General features: G+C 44.4%; 1 protein-coding gene across 1 annotated transcript in view; it reads left to right on the top strand.

Annotated features, from left to right (window-relative positions):
- Window positions 1-26529, top strand: part of LTBP2 (latent transforming growth factor beta binding protein 2) — a 193071-nt gene that overhangs the window by 148093 nt on the left and 18449 nt on the right. Inside the window, exons 11-17 of the mRNA XM_036735285.1 lie at window positions 922-1086; window positions 4832-5044; window positions 7348-7367; window positions 10337-10376; window positions 10597-10707; window positions 14028-14156; window positions 14955-15083. Coding sequence (XP_036591180.1) covers window positions 922-1086; window positions 4832-5044; window positions 7348-7367; window positions 10337-10376; window positions 10597-10707; window positions 14028-14156; window positions 14955-15083 — 807 coding nt within the window. The remainder of the gene's footprint in view (window positions 1-921; window positions 1087-4831; window positions 5045-7347; window positions 7368-10336; window positions 10377-10596; window positions 10708-14027; window positions 14157-14954; window positions 15084-26529) is intronic.

Below are 26529 nucleotides of genomic sequence, written 5' to 3'. Positions count from 1 at the left end.
AAGAGCGTAATGTTGCCCTCTCTTGATGTTGTCAGAGATAGTTGACAGTTACATAAGCCTGGCCTGAGTTTTTCCCCTGAAAACCAGCCAAGCTCCAACTGAGTAAATGCAAAATTACCCCAAAGCTCTCTTCCTTCTGGTCCCTATAAATACCTTCCCCCTCATTGAACAACTAATTAATTAATTCAGCCAGCAGTTTGCCAAGCACAGTGCAGGAGACGGAGAGTAGAATAAGAATTCCTTAGACCTTTTATCATCTGGTGGAGGGGTGGGGGGTGGGGGGAAGATTAGGCACAGCACAACCACAGTAAGAGAATGCAGTATGTGGTATAGTACAAATGCATGAAATAAGGAGTTGCGAGTGATCTCATCCATCTGGGCAACGGGGGCATCAAGGAAGAAGCGACATTTGAGCTGGGCCATAAAAGATAGGGGGCAGCTAGGTGTCAAGGTGGATAGTGCTGGGCCTGGAGTTAGAAAGATACATCTTCCTGAGTTCAGATTAGGCTTCAAACACTTACTAGCTGTTTGCCTCAGTTTCTTCATCTGTAAAATGAGCTGGAGAAGGAAATGGCAAACCGCTCCAGTATCTCTGCCAAGAAAACTCCATACGGAGTCATAGAGAGTCGGACAACACTGAACAACACTCGCCATTGGTTCACCAATTCCTAGGCATGGCTTTCTTAAGCTGTTTCATATCTGTTATCTACCCGGTCAAAATAAATTTAAGCTTTTTGAGGGCAAGGATCACATATTTCACTTCTGTATTGCTCATCTACTTTGTACAGTACTGGGTGCAGAGCAGGTGCTCAGAAAATTCTTATTGAAATGTGCGGCCTTACAAAAAGAGGAAGGGAGAGCATTAGCTTCCTTTCCTCATTATGGTTAACTTGAAACAAATTCATTCCCTCTCTGTTCCAGCCGATAAGGCCGTGTCCATGGAGCAGGGGCTGTGCTTCCGATCAGCCGGGGATGGCACGTGTACTCTGCCCCTGGCCCAGCAGATCACCAAGCAGATTTGCTGCTGCAGCCGGGTTGGCAAAGGATGGGGGAAGAAGTGTGAGAAGTGTCCCCTGCCTGGCTCAGGTAACCACCTCCCTGTGCCTTCTCTGTACTCCCCGAGCCCCTCCCTCTCCACCCTGGACATCCACCAGCTTCAGCCTCAATCAAAGGAGGAGGCTGCTTCATGAAAAGGTGGCCTGCTGCTCAGGAAGAGATGCACAGTGTTTATCCCACCCTTTCCCTCCTGGATGGTTGACTAGAGGCTACCAGCTCCTCCCTTAACACCATGGGATCAAAGATCTAGAGCTGAAAGGGGCCTTGGAGGTGATCCAGGCCAACCCTCTTGTTTTACAGAGGAGGAAGAAGGAATGGAGGGAGGGAGGGAAGGGAGGAAAGAAGAAAGGAAGGAAGAAAGGGAAAGGAGAAGAAAGGAGAGGGGAGGGTGGGTGGAAGTGCTGAAGCAAGAAGGAGAAAGGAGGGTTAAGAAGAGAGGAAAGAAAGAAAGGAGGAAAGAAAGGAAGAGAGGGAAAAGAAGGAAGGAAAGAAGAAAGGAAAGGAGAAGAGAGGGGAGGGTGGGTAGAAGGAAGGAAGGAAAGAAAAGAGAGAGGGAGGTGAAGGGAGAGGAAAGGAAAGGAGGGAGGAAGGAAGGAGAGGGAGAGAGGGAAAAGATGGAAAGGAAGGAAGAAAGGAAAGGAAGGAGGGGAGAAGAGAGGAAAGGGGAAGGAAAGGGAGAAGGAAGGAAGGAAAGAAAAAAGGGGAGGGAGAGGAAGGAAAAGAAAGCTGGAAGGAAGGGTGGGAGGGAGGAAGGATAGACCTACTATGTACCAGGCACTATACTAATGATTTTACAAATATTATCTCATTTGATCCTCACAACAGCCCTGGTGCTATTATTATCAGTTGAGGAAGCTCAAGCAGACCGAGCTTAAGTGACTTGCCCCAGCCCACCACACAGCTAGTGTCTGAGGCCGGACTTGAACACAAATGTTTCAGACTGGACTTAGGCTCAGTGCTGTATCTGCTGAAGCATCTAGCCCATGGGTGGGGAACCTGTGACATTGAGGCCACATGTGGCCTTCTAGATCCTTAAGTGTGGCCTCTTTTTTTTTTACTGAAAAGGGCTGCACTTAAGGATCTAGAAGGCAAGTTCCCCTCCCCTGAGTCCTAGCCCCTTATGTCCCTGAGACTCAATCACACAGGTAGTAACTGTCAGAGCTGAGATTCCAACAAAGGTCCCAAGACCCCAATTTCAATGGGAGAGTTGTCTTTCCACAGTACCATGCTTTCTCCTTTGTTTCCAGTTTTCTCCCTGGGTGGGAGGGAGGAGATGGAGTAATCCTCCAACAATGGGGTTAGACTTAGTCACAGAAGTGGGTGTGAAGAGGTTTAAGTAAAAATGATGATTGTTGGGGGAACCATAGGTTTCTAGGGGTGCTCGTGACCCCAAAATACCTACACGCCGAGTCCTGCCGAAAGAATTCGACTCAAGCCTTCTCAGCCAAGGGAAAAGAGAAAGTTTATTAGGGATTCACCATAATGGGCTGTCTTAAGAAATCCCACCTTTTGTGACACCTGTTTCCACAAGCAGGCCAGATTCAACCTACTGAATTAGATTGAATCTGAGCGCCTTCATGGAGGCAAGATGGAGATTATATACACAAAGGTTGTAGGAGGGATTGAGGGGTGGCCTGGGGTGACTAGAGGAGGGGTTCAGGGAGGGTCTTGAGGAGGAGTCTAAGGAGGACCAGGTGAGGTCAGAGTCCAGGAACGAAGAGAATGGGATTAAGGATGGGAAGTAGCTGAAGGCATGGATATCAATAGTATCAAGGTCGGGAAGAAGCAGAACAATAAAGGGTGAGGCTAGGTAGAGATTTGGGCCCAATGATAATGCAAGGTTTATGGCCTTAGGGAAAGGCCAGATCTAGTTGGAAGATTCAAGGACAGTTCAAGGGGGCTCCCAGAGACTGTGCCCTCATCAGGTGTAGTCTACCTGAATTTGACTTAAGTGGGTGGTGGGTGAGATTTCAAAGGTAGACCAGACCAGGGCAGAGATTCAATTCACATTAGAACCAAGTCCTGAGTGGAAGTAATTACAAGACAAAAGATTGGCCTTTAGGCAAGTTTCTCCAAAATGCAGGTGAAAGGTGGAGTTACCAAGGTAAGGAGTTCGGACTTGCCAGTTTAAATCTTAAAAATAGAATTAAAATCAATTTTCGGTTTTACAATGGGCAATCTGTGTGTTATTTTTACCTTTGCATCTCCGATTCAGGTAGTGCAGTGGATAGAGTGCTGGGCTTGAAGTGAAGAAGACTTGAGTTCAAATCCAGTCTCAGGCACGTACTAGCTGTGAGACCTGGGGCAAGTTGCTCTTTGACAGTTTCCTTCACTGTACAGTGGAGATAATTATAGCACCTACCAGGTAGGGTGGTTGGGAGGATTATGAAGTGTTTAGCACAGTGCCTGACACACAATAAGTCATATATTGTTAGCTATTGTTAACATTATTCATACTTTTATTGTGAGGATTAAATGAGATAACATTTGTGACTAGCAGAGTGCCTTCCCCTTCTTTCCTCCCCCCCTCCCTTCCTTCCTTCCTTTCTTCTTTAATTCCTTCCTCCTTCCCTCCCTCCCTCCTGTATGGGACAGAATTTTCAAATAATAGGAGAGACATCTTTAGGAGAAACAAAGTAAATTTATTTTACAAACCTTGCAAGATTTGGGCACACCTCCATAATGGAGGAGGTGAGGTAAAAGGGAACCTGCCCTAATTTATACTCTTGATGAAAAGATTCCCACCCACCTCTATTCCTTCTCACCATTGGCTGGGAGGTGGGAAACCACAGTCTAGGCGTGAAAACTAGACAGAGGACCAAGGTTGATCTGGTCCATTCAGGTTTTCACTATTGGAACTCAATTGCTGGGGTGACATCTGAAAGTCTAGGAGAAGAAATGGGGTGGGGGGTGGGGGGCAGAGAACAAATAGCTCACAGGAAGTTCATTATCTTCTAACATCTGAGAGAGAGGGGGAAGGGCATGCCTTCCCAAAATTACAAGGCCAAATCCCAAACCTCTCCCTTAGACATACCCTGTGAAGTCTTCACAATTATCCGTCCCATTCACTCCCTTCCTTCCTTCCTTCCGGCCCCCCTTCCTTCCTTCCTCCCCCCCTTCTTTCCTTCCTCCCTTCCTTCCTTCCTCTCCCTCCCTTCTTTTCCTTCTTTCCTCCTTTACCTTTTTCTTTTCTTTCCCCTTCTTCCTTCCCCCTTCCCTTTGTAAAAGCCAGCTTATCTACAACCTATTTAAAATTTTCCTTTTCCTGTAGTTCGAAGTACTCCTCTCTGCACCCTGCTTTCTCCCCCCTTCCCACAAATCATATATCCTACGATGCCCAAGAAGTTGCTGTCCAGCTGTTAAGGACAGTTCAATCTAAGTGACCCTTGGGCAACCTGTCAGTTCATGCCCTTATCCCAGTAACTGCCAGCATTTTAAAACCAATGAGACCTAGCAGATATTCTGAGCCTTCTCATATGCTATGTTTCATCTTCCTGTCCACAGATGTAAATAAGATGCTTTGTTTCAGTAGCTCTTTGGCCAACTTCTTAATAAAAACATGGGCAAGTCATACCTGATGAAGTGAATAAAGAAAGTGGTTTCCCCCTTGGCTAACTGCCTAACAAAAATGTGGGCAAGTCTTATGAGCAGAAGTGAATAGGTGGACTTTTATTGTAGAATACTTTGCATACAGTAGGGGCTTCATGAATGTAGACAGAATGGAAATTGAGGGTGTGGCCCCTCTCAAATCAGTCACAGACCTCTTTTCTTACAGAGAGCTTCCGGGAGATCTGTCCTGCTGGCCATGGTTACACTTATTCCAGCTCAGATATTCGCCTGTCCATGAGGAAAGCAGAGGAGGAAGAGCTGGCCAGAACCTTGGAAAGGCATGGGGAGAGAAACAAGACTCTAGCCTGGCCAGCTAGGAGGCAACCCCTTCGGGAAGTGACAGCCAGCCAGTTGGAAGCTGTGGCCACATCTGCCAAAGGTACAGTGTGGCCAGATGCCTTTGGGTCTGGAGGCAGGATCTCCTTAGTCCTCATGGGCATCAGGGCACTTCCTCAGGTCCAGATTCTAACTCTGTAGAATAAGATTGGAAGACCAGTGTCTCCTTTCTAGGAAACCTTCCTAGCTTGTCTTTGTGGGAATTCACCCAGCCTTCTTGAAGAGGTGGTTCAGCTTCCTTTTTTCCCACCTTAAGCCTGGATCTGGCCACATCCTAGGGAAGATGGGAAAGCTCTCCAGCAGCCCCTCACTGTCTTCTTTCTCATGCCAGCCCCACCAACAAAAGTGCTGTCTCTGTTGCCATGCCCCCGAGCCAGTCCTGTAAAGCATGCCAGGTAGTGAATTTCCCAGAGCTGGCTGCTGCTACATTTGCTGAACATCTGGGTCAGATCTCTAGGATGCTTCTGTTCCTTCCCTTGGACATGGAGCCAGAGCATAGTATCGATTGCCCTAAAAACAAAATCTGAGCTCTTGGACTCTGTAGATAGGCTTCTAGAGTTTCTGATGGAAGTTTACTTCTGACACTAGAGAGTTTTGGTCTGGTGGGTCTGGGAGAAGGCTGGGCATGTTGTTCTTGAAACCAGTGCCATTGGGAGAGGTCTAGTCATGCCAGATATGCAGGCAAGCAACTGATCTGGAATGACCAGGTAGGTACCTGGACTGGGAGCTAGGGTACCAGAGGTCAGAAAGAAGGCAGTTCTTTAGAATCCAGGTAGACAAGACCTGAGTTAAGAACTTCTTGAAGTTAAGAGAAGCCAGGGTGGGCAGGTTAGGCATCTAGGATAGGTAGATAGGAGAATCAATGTATTTTTGTTCAAAAGAAAATTCATTGTTTGGGCTTTCTACCTGATCAATGAGGCAAAACTCAGGAAAAAAGAATTAAAAGAGTTCAAGGTACAGGTTTAAGGCATGATCCTTGGAGATCAGCAAGGGATTCAAGATGGAACCAACTTTTATCGAAATAAGGTAAAGACAATTTGAATAGGTCCACATCAGCAAAAGGGGATGGGCCATTGAATCTCAGCTCCTCCCCAAGGTAGTAGGTTCATGATGTTTTACAAGTAGTGCTACCAACTTCACAGGTAGGAATACATACTGAATAGTAGTCAATACAAAAGCTGCAGACTGGGCTTCCACCTTCCCCAACAGAGCCTCCCCCAACACTGATTGACAAGCCGACTGGGAACAATGGGTCAGTGAGTCAGCATAGCTTTCAATATCTCCTTCACTTTTGGAGGTTGGGGAAAGGCTGAAGAGCCAGGGAAGGAGACAAAAGCAAAGGCAGCTTTGAATGAAGCCCTGGGTCAAAAGCTGCTGAGAAATCAAGGACAAAACGGACAACAAAAGGGTCATTGGCTTTAGAAATTAGGTCATTAATGGCCTTTGATTTCAGTTGACTGGTGAAGTTAGTTCCAAAGGTTGAGGAGAGAAAAATGGAAGCATTGGAAATAGACATCTTCATTTAAAACTTTTTAATTAAATAATTAAGTAAATAAAAACTTTTAAAAATAAATTTAATTTAAAAATGAAAAAACAAATGCCAAATAAAATGGACACTTCCATAGACTTCCTGTAGAATAGGAAGCAGGGTGGGGAGGGATTGCACATAAAATTCTGGATCTCTATTATATAGGACTTGCTTTTCTTTTTAAAATATATAACAAGTTCATCATGTAACTTTAAAACTGACCTGCTTATCTGTGATTTCTTCTGGCCTGTTCTCACTTTGGAGATGAAGGTGGGAACCCTATCCCTAATTTCTCTCTCTCTCTTTCTCTCTCTCTCTCTCTCTCTCTCTCTCTCTCTCTCTCTCTCTCTCTCTCTCTCCCTCTCTCTCCTCTCTCTCTCTCTCTCTCTCTCTCTCTCTCTCTCTTCTGCTTCTCTTCTCAACTGAAGAGAAAAGAAAAGAAAAACCCTTGTAGCAAATACGCATAGTCAAGCAAAACAAATTCTTGAATTGGTGACATCCAAAAAATGTATATCTCATATTGCATTGTGAGTTTATCGTTTCTCTGCCAGGAGGTAGATAACATGCTCACTCCCTGGTCCTTTAAAATCATGGATGGTCATTATATCCGTCAGAGTTAACAGACAGTTTTAAAAGAAGCTTAGCAGCAAAGGGGAGTAGAGAGGTAGAATAAAAGATGAATGGGGTAGAAGAGCGCTAAAGGCTATCATCAGATGCCTAGTGACAGAAGAGGAAAGGAGGAGGGGGAACAGGTCAGTAAGTGAGGTAGGAGCCCAGATCATTTCTCCCTGCACTGACACTCACCTTTTCCTTTACAGGTGACTCAGAGAGTGGCCAGGTAAGTAATTCTCCCAGCTGGAAAGTTTGGGCCATTTGGACTTGGGGTGCAGGAAGGGGGCAGTGGAGCAGGCAGTGAGTTTTAGGGCTATATGTGGCTCCAGAGCAGCTAGAACAGTCAGTCAATAAACATTTTATTAAGTGCCTACAGCCAGGCACTGTGTGAAGCTCTGGAGATACAAAAAGAAGCAAAAGATAGTCCCTGCCCTCGAGGAACTCACAATCTAATGGGGGAGACAATACACCAAAAAACATATACATGATAAATGGGAAACAATTATGAGAGAGAGAGGGCACTAGATCTAGAAGAGTTAGGAAGGACTTCCTGTAGAAGATATGATTTTAAGAGGGACTTAAATGAAAGGTAGACAGAGAAGCCAGTAGGCAGAGATGAAGAGGCGGCGCATTCTAGGCTTTGGGGAGAGCCCCAGAAAATGCCTAGAGTTGAGAGTTGGAACATTTGGTTCATGAAATAGCCAGGAGGCCAGTGTCACTGGATTGAAAGATTCATGGTGTTGGGAGTAAGGTGTAAGAAGACTGGAAAGGTGGGAGGGGGCTAGGTTCTGAAGGGCATGGAATGTCATACAGGATTTTGTATTTGATCCTGAAGGCAATAGGAAGCCTTTGGAGTTTATTGAGGATGACACAGTTGGATCTGTGCTTTCTAGGTGTGTCTACGTGTTTCTAGGTGGCATTTGCACGTCATCATAGTGGAGAACTAACCTTGAAGTTAGCGAGACCTGAGTTCAAGTCCTGTCTCTTGATTCCTACTGGCTATATGAGCCAGGACAAGTCACTTGACCTCTAAGCAACTCTAAGACTATAAGTTGCAGAGAAAGTGCTGACCTTCATCAGTAAAGGGATTTCCTTCATCTGGGCATTCCTTATGCCAATGAAATCACAGCTGTAGTCCCTATCCTTATTTTGACAAATTAAGAAATGGGGTGGAGTTGATTCTTGGGGATAGACTTAGCCCTAAAAGGAAGGCAGAGGGGCAGGGTTGCTGTTCTGAAAAGAACTAGCATCGCATCCATTTATGCTTCTGCCCCAGATGAACCTGTAGGTCTAGAAGAGCTTCCTTGATCTTGGCATGAGTAGAACATGCCTAGGGAACTCATTCTCTCTCTCTCTCTCTTTTTTTTTTTTTTGAGCAGCAAATGGGGTTAAGTAACTTGTGCAGGGTCACACAGCTGGTAAATGTCTGAGGCAGTTTTGAACTCAGGTCCTCCATACTCCAGGCTGGTGCTCATCTACTGAGTTACCCAGCTACCCTTTAGGGAACCCATTCTTGATTCATTCTGTAGACATCCTTTCTATATCTCGTTCATCCTCACTGCTGACTTAGTATTCCTGTTCCTGTTTGTTTCTGAAAGCAGAAATGTGGAGTAGGAACACCTCAGCCCAGCCTCTGACTTGTTTAAGAATTTGAGCTTCCTGGGGCAGCTAGGTGGTACAGTAGGCCCTGGAGTCAGGAGGACCTGAGTTCAAATCCAACCTCAGACTAGGTGTGTGACCCTGGTCTAGTCACTTAACCCTGATTGCCACCACCACCACCACCATCACCCCCCCAACACACACACAAAAAAAGAGCTTCAGCTTCCCCTCCCTGTGGAGGGAAACTCCTCCCATCAGGAATTTATTCGTTAGGGCTCAGTGCATCTTCCAAGGATGGCATCCCTGAAACACGAGGATGTATTATGATATCTGAAACTGCTTCTTTGCTTCTTCCTGACCTCCAGTCTGGCTAACGTGCTGTTCCTTTAATGTTCTTGTGTCTCCTTAGTGACCTCTGAATACTTTCCTCCACACCCACACCCTTACCCTGGCACCCTGGCCCTCCCTCCCCCATGTTTCTACTTCCAGGTCCTTCCAGAACCAGGACTCAACAATCTCACCCTTGCTATGCTCTAGATCCTTCTTTCATCCTCTGCCCACTCCCCCACCACCATTTCCTCTCTTTACTGTGGTTGCGGCTTCCTCTGCCTCCTGCCTTGCTTTTCCTCACCATCTGATGGTGACTCTTTGTTCTGGGAATTGTTGCTTTTACCCTGGATACCAGCACTGTCTCCTCCCATTTTTCCCAATCTCCCTGGACCTCCACCATTGACCCTGCTCCTCCCATACTGTTCTCTGTATTGCAGGTACCCTTCACTATCTTCTCTCTCTCTCTATAGGGTGGGCCTAGCTTCAAATTTAGCGTTCCTTGCTGGGACTCACTTCTCTTTTCCTAGGAGTGCATTTTGGTATAATGGAAAAGGTATTGGATTTGTAGACAGAGGACTTGGGTTTTAATCCTACCTCTTGACCTTGAGTGAACCTGAGTAGGTCACAGCCTCTGGGTCTGAAAATTAGGGAATTAGATTAGACTAGATTTCCAAGGTCCCTGTTAGTTATAAATTTATGATTTTATGATCTTTCCAGAGAATGCTACATACCCTGGACCCATATCTCTTTTCTCCTGAGTTTTCTTGGGCTGGGGTAGTTGGTTAAGAAGTGAGAGCTGCATTTTCTTCAGTAGAAAGGTTACTGACCTTGCTGCTGCGCTAATGAGGTTGTTGTTCACTAAGGAATGTGTGGTACAGACAGAAAGGTGAGGTTGGCCTGTGCTCCTGTTTGCACCACTGACTTTCTCTGGCATTTAGAAAAAGTTAATTTGCTTCGCTGTGTCTCCATTTTCTTATCTGTACAGTGGATACAGTGGTATCCCAGGAGAGCAGAGGGGAAGAGTTGAAGGAACAAATAAAGTTGTGCCTGGGCTGTTTTGAAGAGGAGCCTCAGTGAGAATTGTCCAAGCGAATTTTCTTTTGAGTTAGCCAGGGGGAAGGACGGAGGTGAGTGGGACAGTAGAAGGAAGAAGGTTTATTGATAGAGACAGAAAGGTCCTTCTGAAACCTGCTCCCTGTGCACCCAACCCCCATCATAGCAATGCCAGGATTGATCTCTTCTTGTCTTTAAACTTGAACCCCGCAGATCCCTGCAACTGCTGACTCTGTGCTGGTCTGGTCCCCAGGTAAGTAAGTGCCTCCTAGGGAAACAGAGAGAAGGAATAAAACCAAATTAGCCTGAAGCATGAACACTTTAGGGAAGCTTTGGGGGGCTCAAGAACAGTGGACAGAGGGATGGGGAAGAAGATCGCTCTCAATGACTCTGTGGTGAGCATCTGAACCCCTCAGGAACTTGAGAGGGCTAGAGACCTGACCTCATCCCAAGGTGCCCTCTTGCCTCCACAGCACCCTCCGTAGCAACGTCATCTCCACCACTTCTTGGGCAGGTGACCCCAGAGCCTCAGGAAGAGGAAGAAGACATATCTGTCCTCAATGTGGCCTCAACACTGAGCAAAGGTACAAGACTGGGCCCTCTGAAGTCAAAGCCCAGAGCTCTTTTCTAGAAGCAAAGGGAAAGCACCTGCATCCTGAAACCTGGAAGAATCTGACAGGCTTCATTGACCTCTCTGAGGGTTTGGAAGAGTCTTTTCCTCTCCTCTCTCCAGGCCTTTAGGATTCCTTAGGGATATAGCAACGACATCTGGTGTCTTTAGTCAGCTCCAGGGTGTTGAGTAAGGGATTGGGGGATGGACAGGGAGGGGAAAGCAGAAATCTTTTTGGTGGGGGAGGCGGGCAGGGGTAAGGGGATTGCAGCGTTCCTCAGGTGCCTGTGGGGAAGGGCGTCACAGGACCTCCCCAGGGATGTTAGGAGAAACTCCCAGAGAAGGGGGATAAGTAAGTCCCCTTGGGAAACCTGGCTAGATTCCTGCTGCAGGGAACATTGAATCATCTGGCCTTACTGGCAGCTGTTCCAGCCTTGTGGCCCTGAAGAGAGCTTGTTTACGGGGGCGAATAGCAGTTCTGTTGTTTCAAGGTTGCTTAACTGTCTGAAAGTCTGTACTTTTCTCTCCCTCTGGGCTTCTAGGGTCTGGTCTGTAATGACCCAGGGAGGATTTGGGGAAGGGAAGGGGGAGAAACCTTGGCAATCTACCTGTCTCTGGAATGTGTTTTTCTCAATAGCTTCTCATTTGGAGCTTAGTTCAGAAATGTCTAATGTTGTCATGGTGTTCTTATAACATGCGAGTGTGTGTGTGTGTGTGGGGGGGGGTGTCTACTGCACTGTCTCACTCTTGCCATGCCCAGGTTCCCCTTTCATCTTCTGCCCACTCCCCACTTCCTCTCCTTTCTATGGGCCTGGCCTTGTCTGGTCTCTGCCTTCACATTTGCTTTTCCTTTCATCTTGTCTTAGAATTCCTCCCCATCCCCTAGAGCTGGTCCTTTCTCCTCCTCACCATGGATCCTCCCCTGTGATCAGACCCTGACCTTCCTGACATTTTCTCTTCCCATGTTCCCTACCTTCTTTCTCCATACTTGGAGGCTGAGGTTCTGATTCTATGTTCCTTGCTGAGACTTGCTTCTCTTTTCCAGCCTAGTATATTGAAAAGAGGGTTAGGTGGACTCTGATTGCATCATAGATTTAGAGCTGGAAGGTACAAACCCCTCATATTACAGATGAGGAAACTAAGGCACAGAGAAATTGAGCGATTTGTCCAGAGTTACCCAGCTAGTGCCTCAGGTGGGGTGTAACCCCAAGTCTTGCTAATTCCAAGTCCAGCGGTCAACTATAACATGCTACTGGGGTTAAGATTATAACCATCTGTAGTTATAACTATAACATGCTTACATGTGTTGAGATTGGAAGTTCCACCTCAACCTGCCTGCCCTTTGAAGCATCTCACTAGGGTGGGAGGAAGGAGAGGTTGCTTCCTCATGCACAGGAGGAGAGAATCTCATTACCAGCTCATTCTATCAGTCCAAAGAACCAGCCGAGTGCATAGAATGTCTTTGCCCTCTCTCACTTGGGCCCTGAAGAGCCCAGGCTTTGAGTCTGTAGCTAGGGCCTTCTCCCCTTGATAATGCTTTGGGATCTGCTTCCCCCATGATGCTCCAACTCTGCACACTGTTCCTGGTGATTACTCCCTCACCAGAGTGCCATACATCCCTCTCCTCTTTTCCCCTTTTTCCTGCTCTTCAGTATGGCTGGTTTTGTTAGCATGGAGGGTAGGAAGCTAAGCAACACATAGAAGGATTGTTGTATCTGGTCCTCAGGACACTTGCAGGGATAAGACTTAGGTCCACAGCATACTTAGCAGCCACCCTGCCCCTCCACCCAACGTTGCCAAGTGAGACAAAGCTGGTGGTAGCTTCCTTTGAGTATTAGAGTATCCTGCCTGACCTCCCTACCCTGACTCTATCCCAAACATCTCTGAGAGTTCAGATTTTGCTGGGGAGTCCTAGTAAACTTCTAGTTATTGGACAAACTGCCTTGACCTCCGGAAGCCAGCTTAGGAGATAGGGTCACGCAAAATAGCCTGTGACCACATTGTCTATAAGCCAGTTTCTATTCTGCTGACTTAAAAAAATTTTTTTCCACTTAGCAAACACCAAATAAGATGGGCATTTCCAGATATAAAAATAGAACTAGAAAAAGGATTGGGCGTACAACTTCAGCATTCTGCTATTTTGGGCCAGCAAAGGGAGTTTATGTCAGGGTTGGGGTTGGGGAAAACCATGAGTGTGTTTGCTGTAAGACAGGCAGCAGATAATAGTAAAATGAACTCTACACTATTTAGGGCAGCTAGATGTCACAATGAATATAATGCCTGGCCTAGAGTCAGAAAGATTCCTCTTCATGAGTTCAAATAGAGTCTCAGACACTTCCTAGATGTGTGACCTTGGGCAAGTCACTTAACCCTGTTTGCCTCAGTTTCCTCATCTGTAAAAATGAGCTGGAGAAGGAAATGGCAAACCACTCTAGTATCTCTGCCAAGAAGGGGGTCACAAAAATCAGATAATGCCTGAAAATGAGTACTAAACAAGCAGCTCTTTCACTGTCTGTGTGATTAGATTTTGGTCTTCTCATCTGTTAAGATGGAAACAATAATGTCTAATCTACCACTCTCACTGGATTTTTGTGAGAATCTCACAGGAAAGTACTATGAAAAACAAAAAGATCTATGCAAAAAATATAAATTAGCATGTTTGGGAGTGGGGAGATTTGGACCTTGAGGAGTGACTGCACTGAAAATTATGGAAGAGCTCAGCACTGGTGTTTGAGGGCTGAGGAACGTAATAAGAGGACACAGGTTACCCAAGGGGGCCATGAAGAAATTTCTACAGATAGAGGAAGCTTTTCTAGGGAGGCCAACGTTAGGAAGGATGTTTGGGGACCCTGGGTCAAGGGGAATTTACATGGTAGAGCTGCCCTTTATGGTGGAAGTCTGGAGCTTAAAAGAGAGTCACAGCATCATAGATTTAGGACTGTAAGGGACGTTAGGAGCCATCAAGTCCAAACGTCTCATTTTACAGATGAGAAAAACAGGTTGAGAGAGATTAAATAACCTGCCCAGGTTCAAAAAGCTGAGTGTCTGAGGTAGGATTTGGATAGCGGTCTTGGAGAGAGGCTGGGTTGTCTTGACTACACAAGGACTGAATGACAAGGCCACTGGAATGGGGCAGGAGGGGGTGACTAGGAATTTCAATGTTTCACCTTGCTGGGTCCCCGGGATATGATGTCCTATCGGAGGTGTCATAGCCAGGGGTAGAGACGGGTCCAACCCTGCTTCTCTTGGCTCCTTCCCTAAGCCCTCTGTACACTCTGCTTTGGTTTTGTACAGAAAATGACAGATGTGCTGCTCTGGCTGACAATATCTGTGGCCCGGGAACTTGTGTGAACCTGCCAGAGAGATACAGCTGTGTCTGCAGCCCTGGTTACCAACTGCATCCCAGCCAGACCCACTGTATAGGTATTCCAATGGTCCTCAAGAAATGGAGCATGACTCTGGGAAGGGAGAAAGAATGAGAAGGGAGGGGGATCATGTCAACCTCCCCAGCATGCCAGAGACAATGTTTGAGGGGCAGGGGGAAATAGCCCTGTGGTAAGTGATGGGACATTTTCTAGCCAGAAAAATTAGTCTTTGAGTAGTGACTAAGTATATTGTTAAGGTGATAAGAGGGCTCTGAGGCCAGCCTATGGTACCCATGTTAATAATGGGGAAATTAGGAAGAGGAGAGGGTTTGGGGGAAAAGATAACAAATTTGGTTTCAGACATATTGAGTTTGAGATATCTATATGGTACGTCCAGTTCAAGATATCCAATAGGTATTTGAAGCCAGTCAGTCAATAAACATTTATTAAGGGCTCACCATGTGCCAGGCACAGACTAGGTAAGCATTGGGGGTACAAAGAAAAGCAAAAGGTGAAAGACAGTCTCCTGTTCTCTAGGAGCTGACATTCAAATAGGGGAGACAACATGCAAACAACTATGAAGGAACAAGATATATGAAAGATAAATTGGAATTAATCAAAAGAGAAAGTACTGAAATCAAGAAGGATCAATAAAGACTTCCTATAATAGGTGGGATTTTAGCTGGGACTTGAAGGAAGCCCAGAGGTAGAGATAAGAAGGGGGAGAATGACAAGGATGGGGAACAGCCAGTGAAAATGCCTGGAGCCATGAATAGGTGATGGGAGATTGGAGGTCAGAATAAAGGTGAGGGGTAGATAATATGTGTGTCTGTCTTCCCTTCTTGTCTGTGCTCAGATGAGAATGAGTGTCTCAGTGACCCCTGCAAAGGAAAAGGACGGTGTATCAACAGGGTGGGCTCCTACTCCTGCTTTTGTTATCCTGGCTATGTGCTGATCACTTCTGGAGCCACTCAGGAGTGCCGAGGTAAGGAAAGGTCATCTATTCTTCCTGGGTCCCAGCTTTGCCTGGTTCCTCCCAGGTCAGAGCCCTCAATTTGTGGCGGGTACAGAAGAATAAGTCCTTTGTTGGGATCTGAAGTTGTTGTTCAGTCAATTCAGTTGTGTCCAACTATTCATGACCCCATTTGGGGTTTTCTTGGCAAAGATACTAGAGTGGTTTGCCATTTCCTTCTCCAGTTCATTTTACAGATGAGGAAACTGGGGTACACAGAGTTAAGTGACATGTCCAGGGTCACACAGCTGCTCCAAAGACCTGGATTCAAATCCCCTCTGGACGACTTATTCCATGTGTGACCTTGGGCAAGTCACTTGGCTTCAGTTTCCTCATCTCTAATCAGTTATTAATGAATGAGGGGATTAATGAATGAACAAATGAATGACAGTCCTGTAACCAATAACTACAGTTTGAAGTTCTCAATGAAATATTTAAAAACTCACTTGCCAAAGCATACCACCAAGTCCCTTTGGGATACCTTTAACAGCTCAAAAGAAACTCAAAGCACCAACAGATCAGAAGTCCAAGATTAAAAAACAACTCTAGTTGCCAAGGTTTCCCTGGGCTTTAATTTCAGGTTACGAGAGAATCTAATCTATTCTTTTTTCCATGACAATAACAAGCTAAGGTCCTCTTGCTTAGTTATTGGTTACATGGCTGAGGAGGTTAGAGGTGGAAGAGGGAGGCTGATAACCTCACCATGGCACACTCAGGGACAAAATGACCAAAAGAAGGGGTGTCATGCTGACTTTTTGCCTAGTTGTTACCGTGACCATATTTTCCAAATCACGCACTTGATGACAAAGGATATCCCTTTCTGCAAAGCCTCATTACAAGTGTATTTTCTAAATGAGATAATGTCTACGGAGCACTTTGTAAAGCCTAAAATGCTATATAAATGTCAATTGTTGTTATTATTGCTTAAACTGGTATTTGTGCTGTATAAATAGTGCTAGCTATGGGCCCGGATTCTCTGTAGGTAGAGGTGGGGGCCATCGAGGGTGGCTGTTGTGGCTGTGATTGGCCTTCCCAGCACTGGCAAGGAATATGGACTCCACTGCCCAGTTAATCCTAGAGTGTGTGACTTTGGCTGGCAGTAGTGATGGCCCCAGGGCAGGAGTTCACAGTTATTGCTTTTCCTGGTGGGGGCTTGGCTCCTTCCCTGAGATGGAGAGCTTTCTCCAGCAATCACAAAGCTAGTGTCCAGAGAAACATCCATGCCCCCAAGGGCAAACAATGAAATTCCCATTAATCTCTCTGTGTTCCAATGACCTCAGTATTCAATCTCCATACATAGCAATGACACTCTCTCCATAGCTTTTCTGCTCTGGCTGCTTATTTCTTGACTCATTAGTAAGACTGGTGGGCATGAGGGCAACAGCCTGAGACAGGATAGGGCTAGATTGACTAGGTCCAATTCTCCCTGAGGCTCCTGGCTCATGCCCAGCTATGATGTGAGGTAGTGGTTGAAAAGGCTTTACTTAGTAAGTGGAATAGGAGGCCGCCTAGATGGTGTCATTTGTTCGACTTTTCTGCCTTGAAGAATACCCTGTTGAAACACGGCTACCTCTTCTAAGGGTACCAAACCATGACACCATCAGCAAAAAGCTTGAGAGTTGCCACTTTCCAACTGTGATCATTGAGAACTAAGCTACATGGTACAGTGGAAGGAGAACTGATTCTGAAGACAGATGGCTTGTGTCCAAATTCCATCTCTGACATTTCTTTTATATGAGTCACTTAACTTTCTCTGGGCTCCGATTCTTCATCTGTCGAGTGAAGAGATTGGACTAGGTGGCTCCTGAGGTCATTTAAGCGCGTACTATGTGCCAGTCACTGTGCTAAGGGCTGGGGTTACAAAGAGAGGCAAAAATCCAGTCCTTAGGGCAGCTAGGCGGTGAAGTAGATAAAGCACTGGTCCCGAAGTCAGGAGGACATGAGTTCAAATCCAGCCTCAGACACTTACTAGCTGTGTGACCCTGGGCAAGTCACTTAACTCTAATTGCCTCCCCCCCCCCCCCCAAAAAAGACCAAACCCACAAATAAACCCAAAGCCTGACCCAGTTCTTGCCTTCAGAGAGTTCATATGTTAATGGGAGTGACAGCCTGCAAACAACTGTGTGCATGGAGCATGTAGACAGTGTAAATGGGGGTTAAAGAACTAGGGGTGGGAGGAGGCCTCCTCTAGAAGATGAGACATAACTTGAGTCTTGCATCAGGGAGCCGGGAGTTGACGGGGAGAAGGGAGAATATACTAGACATTGGTGGGGACAGCCTGTGAAAATGCTTAGATTATAGAGTATGTGGAAATAATTGTAGAATAAAGGGAAATAAGATGCAAGAAAACTAGTAGGAAGGGGCCTGATAGTGAGGGGTTTTAAAGATCAAACAGAAGGTTTTGTACTTGATGCTGGAAGTAAGATCTGGATAAGGGCTTCTTAACTTCTTTGTGTGTCATAGACCCTCTTGAACATGTATAAAGTGCCTACTATGTGCCAGGTGCTGCACTAAGTGTTGTTGTTGCTTTCTTTTTCCACAAATATCTCATGTAATCCTCCCAACAACCCTGTGAGGTGGGTGCTATTGTTGTCCCCATCTTATGGTTGGTGAAACTGAGGCAAAGACAGCACACAACTAGGAAATGTCTGAGACCGTCTTTGGCAGTCTGGTAAAGCCTACGCGTCTCAGAATTATTTTTTTTTGAGGGGGAAAGGCAGGGCAATTGGGCTTAAGTGACTTGCCCGAGGTCATACAGCTAGTAAGTGTGTCCAGTGTCTGAGGCTGGATTTGAACTCAGGTCCTGCTGACTCCAGGGCTGGTGCTCTACTCACTGTACCACCTAGCTGCCCCTAAAATGTTTTAAGATGCGTAAAATAAAATGCATAAAATTACAAAATAAACTAATGAAACTGTTATAAAAATGTATTTTTTAAAATACACATTCTTGAACCCTTGGCTAAGAACTCCTACCTTAGATGTGTGATCCTGATTCCCTGGGGGAGAAGGATGAGAGAGACTCTGATTTTCCCCAGGGCTTACTCCCCTACCATGCTCCACTTATCCCATTACAAACTTGAGACAGACAGTTCTGCATCCCTTTGCTCTTTGCAGCCAACAGGCCACACAAGCCAGAGCCCTTCTCAGCCTCAATGCCCAATGTCACTGGAACCTCTCGCACACCTCCTGCCCGCCAGAAGAAGTTTGGGGCCTCCCCGATGGCCTGTGTCCTAAGCCTATGTTTACCTCCTTCAATTCCATGCTTTTCTCTTGAGCTCCATGCCCGGAGTGGCAAACTGCTATCCCACAGCCTCCTAATTATCTCCAGATTCCAGGGCTGTGGGGAGAGTGTCCCCGGCCTGTGTGGGGTGAGGGAGAGTCACGAATTACTGATGATGGGGGAGCCGGGAATGAATCTGTTCTGACCTGATGGGATGTAATAGTTGGGCCTTGTTTCAATTACATCCAGACTCAGCCTCATCGACTATAGCCAACTTGACTTATGTCTGCCTCTTGCAGGCACACATTCCTCTGTAGGGACTTCTCCCCCTGCCAGGAGTGGGTTGGGGCTGAAAGGGGTGATCCAGATGGGGATACATTAATCAGAGGATTATAGACGGCAGTGGACCTGCCCAGGCTGAGGAGTGATCCCCCTGGCTCTATGCTGATGAGGGATGGCCTTGACTCTGTGTGTGTGTGTATGTGTGTGTGTGTGTGTGTGTGTGTGTGTGTGTGTTTGTGTGTTTGTGTGAAGCTCAAAGATATCACCTGAGACTTGAGTGCTGACAGATCCCTCCAGCCACAAGGGATTGAGCCTGTTCAGTGTTTTGGCATCTAGTTAAATCAACAAGCATTCATTAAGTGCTTACCATGTGCCAGCCCCTGTGCTCAGATGCAAGCTAGTGGCCTCACACCCAGGGGTGGTCTAGAGCCAACTCTGCTTTTCTGTTAAATTTTCAACACTAGCATTTTCACCTCAGAAACTGGCAAACGCTGCAAATCAGGACTTGATGTATTGTTTTGTTGATTGCCTAGACATAAGAAAGCAGCAGAGAAGATAGTAATGATGCCAATTAAACTTAAAAATGGGCCGTGGGGAAATACATTTAAAATATATATAAAAATACATTTAAAATATAAACACACACACATATCTATACATACATTTTTTTCCTAGAGAGTCTGGTTGTTAAACATTTACCAACATACCACTGAGAGTCACACCTCGATGTGTGTAAAAGTTGTATGTAAATTAAATAACACCATAAATTAGCTAGAGCAGATGGATATTTGAAGGAATCTTAAGGTGAAGACTTCTTTTGTGTATAAATGAGCAATCACTCCCTAAGTGGTCCAATGGATAGAGTGTTGGATGAAAGAAGACCTGAGTTTGAATCCTGTCTCACACACGTACTGGTATAGTAATGTGCTAGTTATAGTTATGTATTTAAAAAAATTATTTACCCTCAGTGTTTAGCACAGTGCCTTGTATAACAGGTACACAATCAATATTTGGTTGCTGATCACTTGATAAATAAGGCAGCTGCCTGGATTCCAATGTCAAATCCAGCAACATCATGTAACTAACAACCTCTCCCAGCTTCAGTTTCCTTGTCTGTAAAATGAAGGTATTAATAGCAGCTACTTCACAGACTTGTTGTGAGGATCAAATTGACTAATGGAGGGTGTCTCAAAAGTCTTAGGGTCATTCTAAGCAAGACTTTTAGATTGCTTCAAACAGCCCCAAGACTTTTGGGACGTCTATATTAAGATGGTACTAGGATTTTTGGGATACCCTGTATTTGTAACATGCTTTGCAAACCCTATATGCACTATATATAAATGCTAGCTATTACTATTATTTATCTAAAAAAGCCAGATTTATCCAGCTTTGTTTGAAGTGAGGCATGCCCACATAAAGCACCTCATCAGTCCCATAAATTCAGCTATAGCACACAGAAGGCAAAACAGGACTGCTACACAAGAGACAAGCGATCTTGTTTCCAGCGAACCTTTCTCATTCCCACATGTGAATCTACATGTGGATGCACCAGTCCTACATGCATAATTGGGAGTTTTCAATTCCCATTTAACTATATAGAAGATATCTGCGCTTGTGAGATGACACTCAGTCCGGTGACCCAATAGGAAAGGATAACAGTTCTGTGGAGAGAATCCAAGATCATAGATAGAAAACCAGAAGGGATCTTTGAGCATGGTGTGGTGGACTGGGATATTTAAAAGAATCTTAAGGTCTTAAATACTTATTAGCTGTGTAACCCTGGGCAAGCCACTTCAACCTGTTTGCCTCAGTTTCCTCATCTGTAAAATGAGCTGGAGAAGGAAATGGCAAACCACTGCAGTATCTTGGCCAAGAAAACCCCTAATGGGCCTTGGTTTCCTCAGCTGTAAAATGGGGATTCCATTTATCTCCTAGGATTATTGTAAAGATGAAATAAGATTACATTTGTAAAGTCTTTTGCAAACCTTAAAGCACCATAAAAACGCTAGCTGTTGCTATCACTTCTAGGGTGAGGAAAGCAATGATGTAAACAAGAGAATAGTTATTCATTGTTAAAAGGCTGGTACCACTCTTAATCCATTTAAAATATTTTCAGTTTTACTAGAAAAGAGGTTTTAGTATGTGCTCATGCTGGATAGGGGAACACAGGAGAACCCTGCACTGCCCAGGCAGCATGAAGGCATTGCCTTCTGTAGAGGTGAAGGGGTTGTAGAAAAAAGGGTCAAACAAAGGAGACTGTGGAAAGGACTGCTGTGAAGACACCAGAGATTAATTCTAGCTCCTTCATAATCTTGCTCAGGGCCAGCGCTAGAAGACAGGATAAGACTGTTGTTATGGTATGGTACACTGTTTGTGTGCTGAGGGTGGATAAAAATTGTGATTCTTTGGGCTCATTACAGTTTCCCTATCCATAAAACAAGAGATTTAGAATAAATTATCTCAGGTGGCTTCCAGTTCTACCATGCTATGGTTTTGTCAAGTTTTGTCCTATAAGGTAGAACAGATGGAACTAACCCACTTCTTAACAGAGAGGTGAGGCAGGTAGGGTACAGACTGAGACTTTTTTCTTTTGATGTGGCCTATCTGGGAATTTATTTTGCTTGACTATGCTTCATTGTTCCAAGGGTTTGATTTTTCTCCCTTTTTTTCCCGCAGTGGGAAGATAGAAAGAAGAGAACAAATTTTTGTTTGTTGAAAAAAAAATTAATTAAAAACTCCCAAAATATAGAGATAAAAGCATGTGAATGGTGGAATTTAAGCTGTCTAAAATAGGAACAATAACTCAAACAGTAAGTTCCTGACAGTAGGGAATCTAGTAACAAAAATTGGTAGCATAATCTTTGGACCATTAGTTGGGGTCAACCGCTAGTCAAAATCATGCTCCTTCCAAGCCATGTCCATATGTGTTGATGGGCAGAGAAGAAAGGAAATGTTAAAGGGAAGAAAAAGTAAACTGAGGACAATTAATACAGCAGAGTAATGTCTGTGCTACTCTAATAGTGAAACTACTTGGGCATTTTTTTTTTGGACCTAAGCAAAGTAGTAGTTATTGAAATCCTTCCAACGCAATAAGAACCTCCTAATTGGTCTTCTTGTTTTCAGTTTCTCCCCATCTCCAATCCATCTTATACACAGCTGCTAAATAAATATTCCTAAAACACAGATCAGACCTTGTCATGTCTTCATTCAAAAATCTCCAGTAGCTCCCTTAAACACAGATCAGACTTTGTCACTTCTGTTCAAAAATCTTCAGCGGCTCCCTTACTGTTTCAAATATAAAGAAAAAAAAAGCAAGCCTCAGCCTGGCGCATCAAGCCCTCCACAATCTGACTCCCACTTACCTTTCCAGATTTTTTTCATATCATGTCTCTTCACACAGGGGTGTACTGGAAGAAGGCACATTCTCAGACGGTCTTGAAAGAGTTGATTGTTAAATTTTCAGCGCAGGCATATTCACTGCATTGGCAAAGACTTGATTTATTATTTTGTTGATTGTCTAGACTTAAGAAAGTGATGGAGAAAATATTAATAACGCAGATTAAATTTTTTAGGTGGGTTGTGCCTTTTTAGAGAGCCTGTTATTAAACATTTACCAACAAACTTCTTGCCTTCACATGTTATGAGTTTCAGTCAGACTGGCCTGTTCACTGAACTTCATGTTCTATCTCCTCCTTCATAATTTTAAATATAAGGGTTGTACCCATGCCTGGAATGCATTCCCCCATTCTGCCTTTAGACTTCCTAGCTTCCTTTAAGGCTCAGCTCAGGAGCTACCACCTACATTGAGATGTTCTGCTGTGTTGGTAAGCAAAATGGGCTCTTAGCACTTAGTTCAACAAGTGCCCTTGAAGAGTTTGGTTTGTTTCCTTTGAGTAATTCAGTGTATTTCATTGAGCCTTACTAGGTGCTAAGCCCCAGGCCCAAACCCCTATTAGGTTAAAAGCTATGTGGATGTGGATTGGTAACTAAGGTGGGGCCCCAGGTGGGGCTAACTCAGGGGAGGGCCTAGTTTACAAATGAGTTTGAGTGGTAGGTTTGGGACATCAGAGGCTCTTAGACCACTTGGGTTTGTCACCTCTTTGTGACAATTTTAGGTCATGTGGGTGAGTCGCATGTGTGATGCTGAAAAAGATATAAAGCCAGGGGTTGGCTTTCTCTTCTCTGGAGTTCTTTCCCACAGCAGTGGTGGCACGCATGACTCTGGGCCAGCCCTTGTTCTGAGCTCCCAGGCTGAACCTAGATGTCGGTAACTATGAATTGTGTTGGGTCCGTCTGTTTGTAATTTGTTTAAGGGCTCTCACTCGTGATGGTGCTGATGTAGAGACTCCAGGCAGCTGTAGCTAAGGAGCCCTCCAGCTCGTAAACCCGGATGCTGGGACTTTGTTAAACTCTGGTAACTATGTATTGGGATTTGAATCAGACAAGGTCTGTCTGTTGATGTTTGTGCTTTGTTTGTATTTTGTTCTGAAGTTCAGGGTGCTGGTTTTATCCCCTGAACTAAGTGAATGATATTTGTATGCTGAATTAAAGTAAGCTTGTCAAACCCCTTAACATAGCTTTCCTTAGTTAAGCAGATCAAAAGAACCTGTGCTTTTGCAGCGTGCTGGTAGCATTCTTGTTGTCAGGGTTGTGTTGGTCTTACACCCCCACAACAGCTGCTAGCCGGATTGTTGAAACATCTGCAATCCACCTAATTTTTTTTGATGCTCCTCAAATTTCTTTGTATTTACTTCTCTGTGTACACTTTGTATCCCCTTTCCCAGTAATACATATGTTCCTTGAGGACAGCGATTCTTTAGTTTTTGGTTTTTATTTTATCTTTGGCTACTAGCATGGTGCCTTACTCATATTGTTTAGTCATTTTCAGTCATACCCGACTCTTTCTGAGCCTAGTTGGGATTTTCTTGTCAAAGATACTGGAGGGTTTTGCCATTTCCTTTTCCAGCTCATTTTACAGATGAGAAAACTGAGGCAAACAGGCTTCAATGACTTGCACAGGGTCATAGCTAGTAAGCGTCTGAGGCTGGATTTGAACTCAGGTCTTCCTGACGTCAGTCCATTGGCTCTAAAATCTACTGCTTTCCCCCCTGTGCTCTAAACTACCAACCTTTCACCCCCATTAAAACCTACCACCCTGGATCACATGCCCTGGGAAATGAGTCTTTCCAGTTAATAATTGGGGGTAATGTGTTTGTTAGCTGATGTATTAACCCTCTCAAGTCACATAGTGCTGACTTACTTTCTTTATTGATCTCTGGACCTTCCAAAACCTTTCCTTTCATTGTCTCAATGAACTTCATAACAACTCTTTGTACAAGATAGGGGAGAGATTGGATTACTGCCATTTTTCTTTTTTTCTTTTCTTTTCTTTCTTTTTTTTTTTTTACAAATTAACTTATTTATTTTTAGTTTTATTTTTTTAAATTTATTTAATATAGTTTTCAGCATTGATTTTTCACAAAAGTTTGAATTACAAATTTTTCCCCATTTCTACCCTCCCCCCACTCCAAGATGGTATATGTTCTGGTTGCCCCATTCCCCAGTCAGCCCTCCCATCTGTCACCCCACTCCCCTCCCATCCCCCTTTCCCTTCTTCTCTTGTAGGGCAAGATAAATTTCTATGCCCCATTGCCTGTGTATCTTATTTCCTAGTTGAATGAAAAAACTTTTTTTTGTTGTTGTTTTTGAACGTCTGTTTTTAAAACTTTGAGTTCCAAATTCTCTCCCCTCTTCCCTCCCCACCCACCCTCCCTAAGAAGGCAAGCAATTCAACATAGGCCACATGCGTATCATTATGTAAAACCCTTCCACAATACTCATGTTGTGAAAGATTAACTATGTTTTGTTCCTTCCTAACCTATCCCCCTTTATTGAATTTTCTCCCTTGACCCTGTCCCTTTTCGAAAATGCTTGTTTTTGATTACCTCCTCCCCCCGTCTTCCCTCCCTTCTATAGTCCCCCCTTTTTTATCTTCTTCCTTCTTCTTTCCTGTGGGGTAAGATACCCAATTGAGTGTGTATGGTATTCCCTCCTCAGGTCAAATCTGATGAGAGTAAGATTTACTCATTCCCCCTCACCTGCCCCCTCTTCCCTTCCTACAGAACCACTTTTTCTTGCCACTTCTTTGTGAGATAATTTACCCCGTTCTATCTCTCCCTTTCTCCCTCTCTCAATATATTCCTCTCTTATCGCTTAAATTGATTTTTTTTAGCTATTATCCCTTCATATTCAACTCACCCTGTGCCCTTTGTGTGTGTATATATATATATGTTATATATATATATATATGTATATATACCTACATATATACATACATAGATACACACATATGTATATATATGTATACACACACATATATATGCATATTCCTTTCAGCTACTATGATATTGAGGTCTCATGAATCATACACATCATCTTTCTATGTAGGAATGTAAACAAAACAGTTCAACTTTAGTAAGTCCCTTATGATTTCTCTTTCTTGTTTACCTTTTCATGCTTCTCTTGATTCTTGTGTTTGAAAGTCAAATTTTCTATTCAGCTCTGGTCTTTTCACTGACAAAGCTTGAAAGTCCTCTATTTTATTGAAAATCCATATTTTGCCTTGGAGCATGATACTCAGTTTTGCTGGGTAGGTGATTCTTGGTTTTAATCCTAGCTCCATTGACCTCTAGAATATCACATTCCAAGCCCTTCAGTCCCTTAAGGTGGAAGCTGCCTGGTCCTGTGTTATCCTGATTGTTTTTCCACAATATTCAAATTGTTTCTTTTTGGTTGCTTGCAGTATTTTATCCTTGACCTGGGAGCTCTGGAATTTGGCAACAATGTTCCTAGGAATTTTCTTTTTGGGATCTCTTTGAGGAGGCAATCTGTGGATTCTTTCAATTTCTATTTTACCCTCTGGCTCTAGAATATCAGGTAAATTCTCCTTGATAATTTCTTGAAAGATGATATCTAGGCTCTTTTTTTGATCATGGCTTTCAGGTAGTCCAGTAATTTTTAAATTATCTCTCCTGGATCTATTTTCTAGGTCAGTAGTTTTTCCAATGAGACATTGTCTTCCATTTTTTCATTCCTTTGGTTCTGTTTTATAATATCTTGATTTCTCATAAAGTCACTAGCTTCCACTTGCTCCAATCTCATTTTTAAGGTAGTTTTTTCTTCAGTGGTCTTTTGGACCTCCTTCTCCATTTGGCTAATTCTGCCTTTCAAGGCATTCTTCTCCTCATTGGCTTTTTGGAGCTCTTTTGACATTTGAGTTAGTCTATTTTTTAAAGTGTTGTTTTCTTCAATATTTTTTTTCAGTGTTTTTTTGGGTCTCCTTTAGCAAGTCTTTGACTTGTTTTTCATGGTTTTCTTGCATCATTCCCATTTCTCATCCCAATTTTTCCTCTACTTCTCTAACTTGCTTTTCCAACTCCTTTTTGAGCTCTTCCATGGCCTGAGACCAGTTCATGTTTTTCTTGGAGGCTTTTGGTGTAGGCTTTTGGACTTTGTTGACTTCTTCTGGCCGTATGTTTTGGTCTTCTTTGTCACTAAAGAAGGATTCCAAAGTCTGAGACTGAATCTGGGTGTGTTTTCGCTGCCTGGCCATGTTCCCAGCCAACTTACTTGACCCTTGAGATTTTCATCGGGGTATGACTGCTTGTAGAGCAAAGAGTACTTTGTTCCAAGCTTGAGGGGATGCACCATTGACTTCAGAGCTATTTCTATACAGTCAGCTCTGCCACACCAGCACTCCTCCTTCCTCAAGAACCACCAACCTGGACCTGACACAAATCTTCAGCAGGCTCTGCGCTCCTGCTCTGATCTGCCACTTAATTCCTCCCACATGTGGGCCTGGGGCCAGAAGTAACTGCAGCTGTAGTTCTGTAGCTGCAGCTCTCCCGCTGCCCCTGG

The sequence above is a fragment of the Trichosurus vulpecula genome, chromosome 8, assembly GCF_011100635.1.
Source record: "Trichosurus vulpecula isolate mTriVul1 chromosome 8, mTriVul1.pri, whole genome shotgun sequence".
NCBI lineage: Eukaryota > Metazoa > Chordata > Mammalia > Diprotodontia > Phalangeridae > Trichosurus > Trichosurus vulpecula.
Note: the sequence above shows the minus strand (reverse complement) of the source record. Positions and strands in the feature narration are given on the sequence as shown.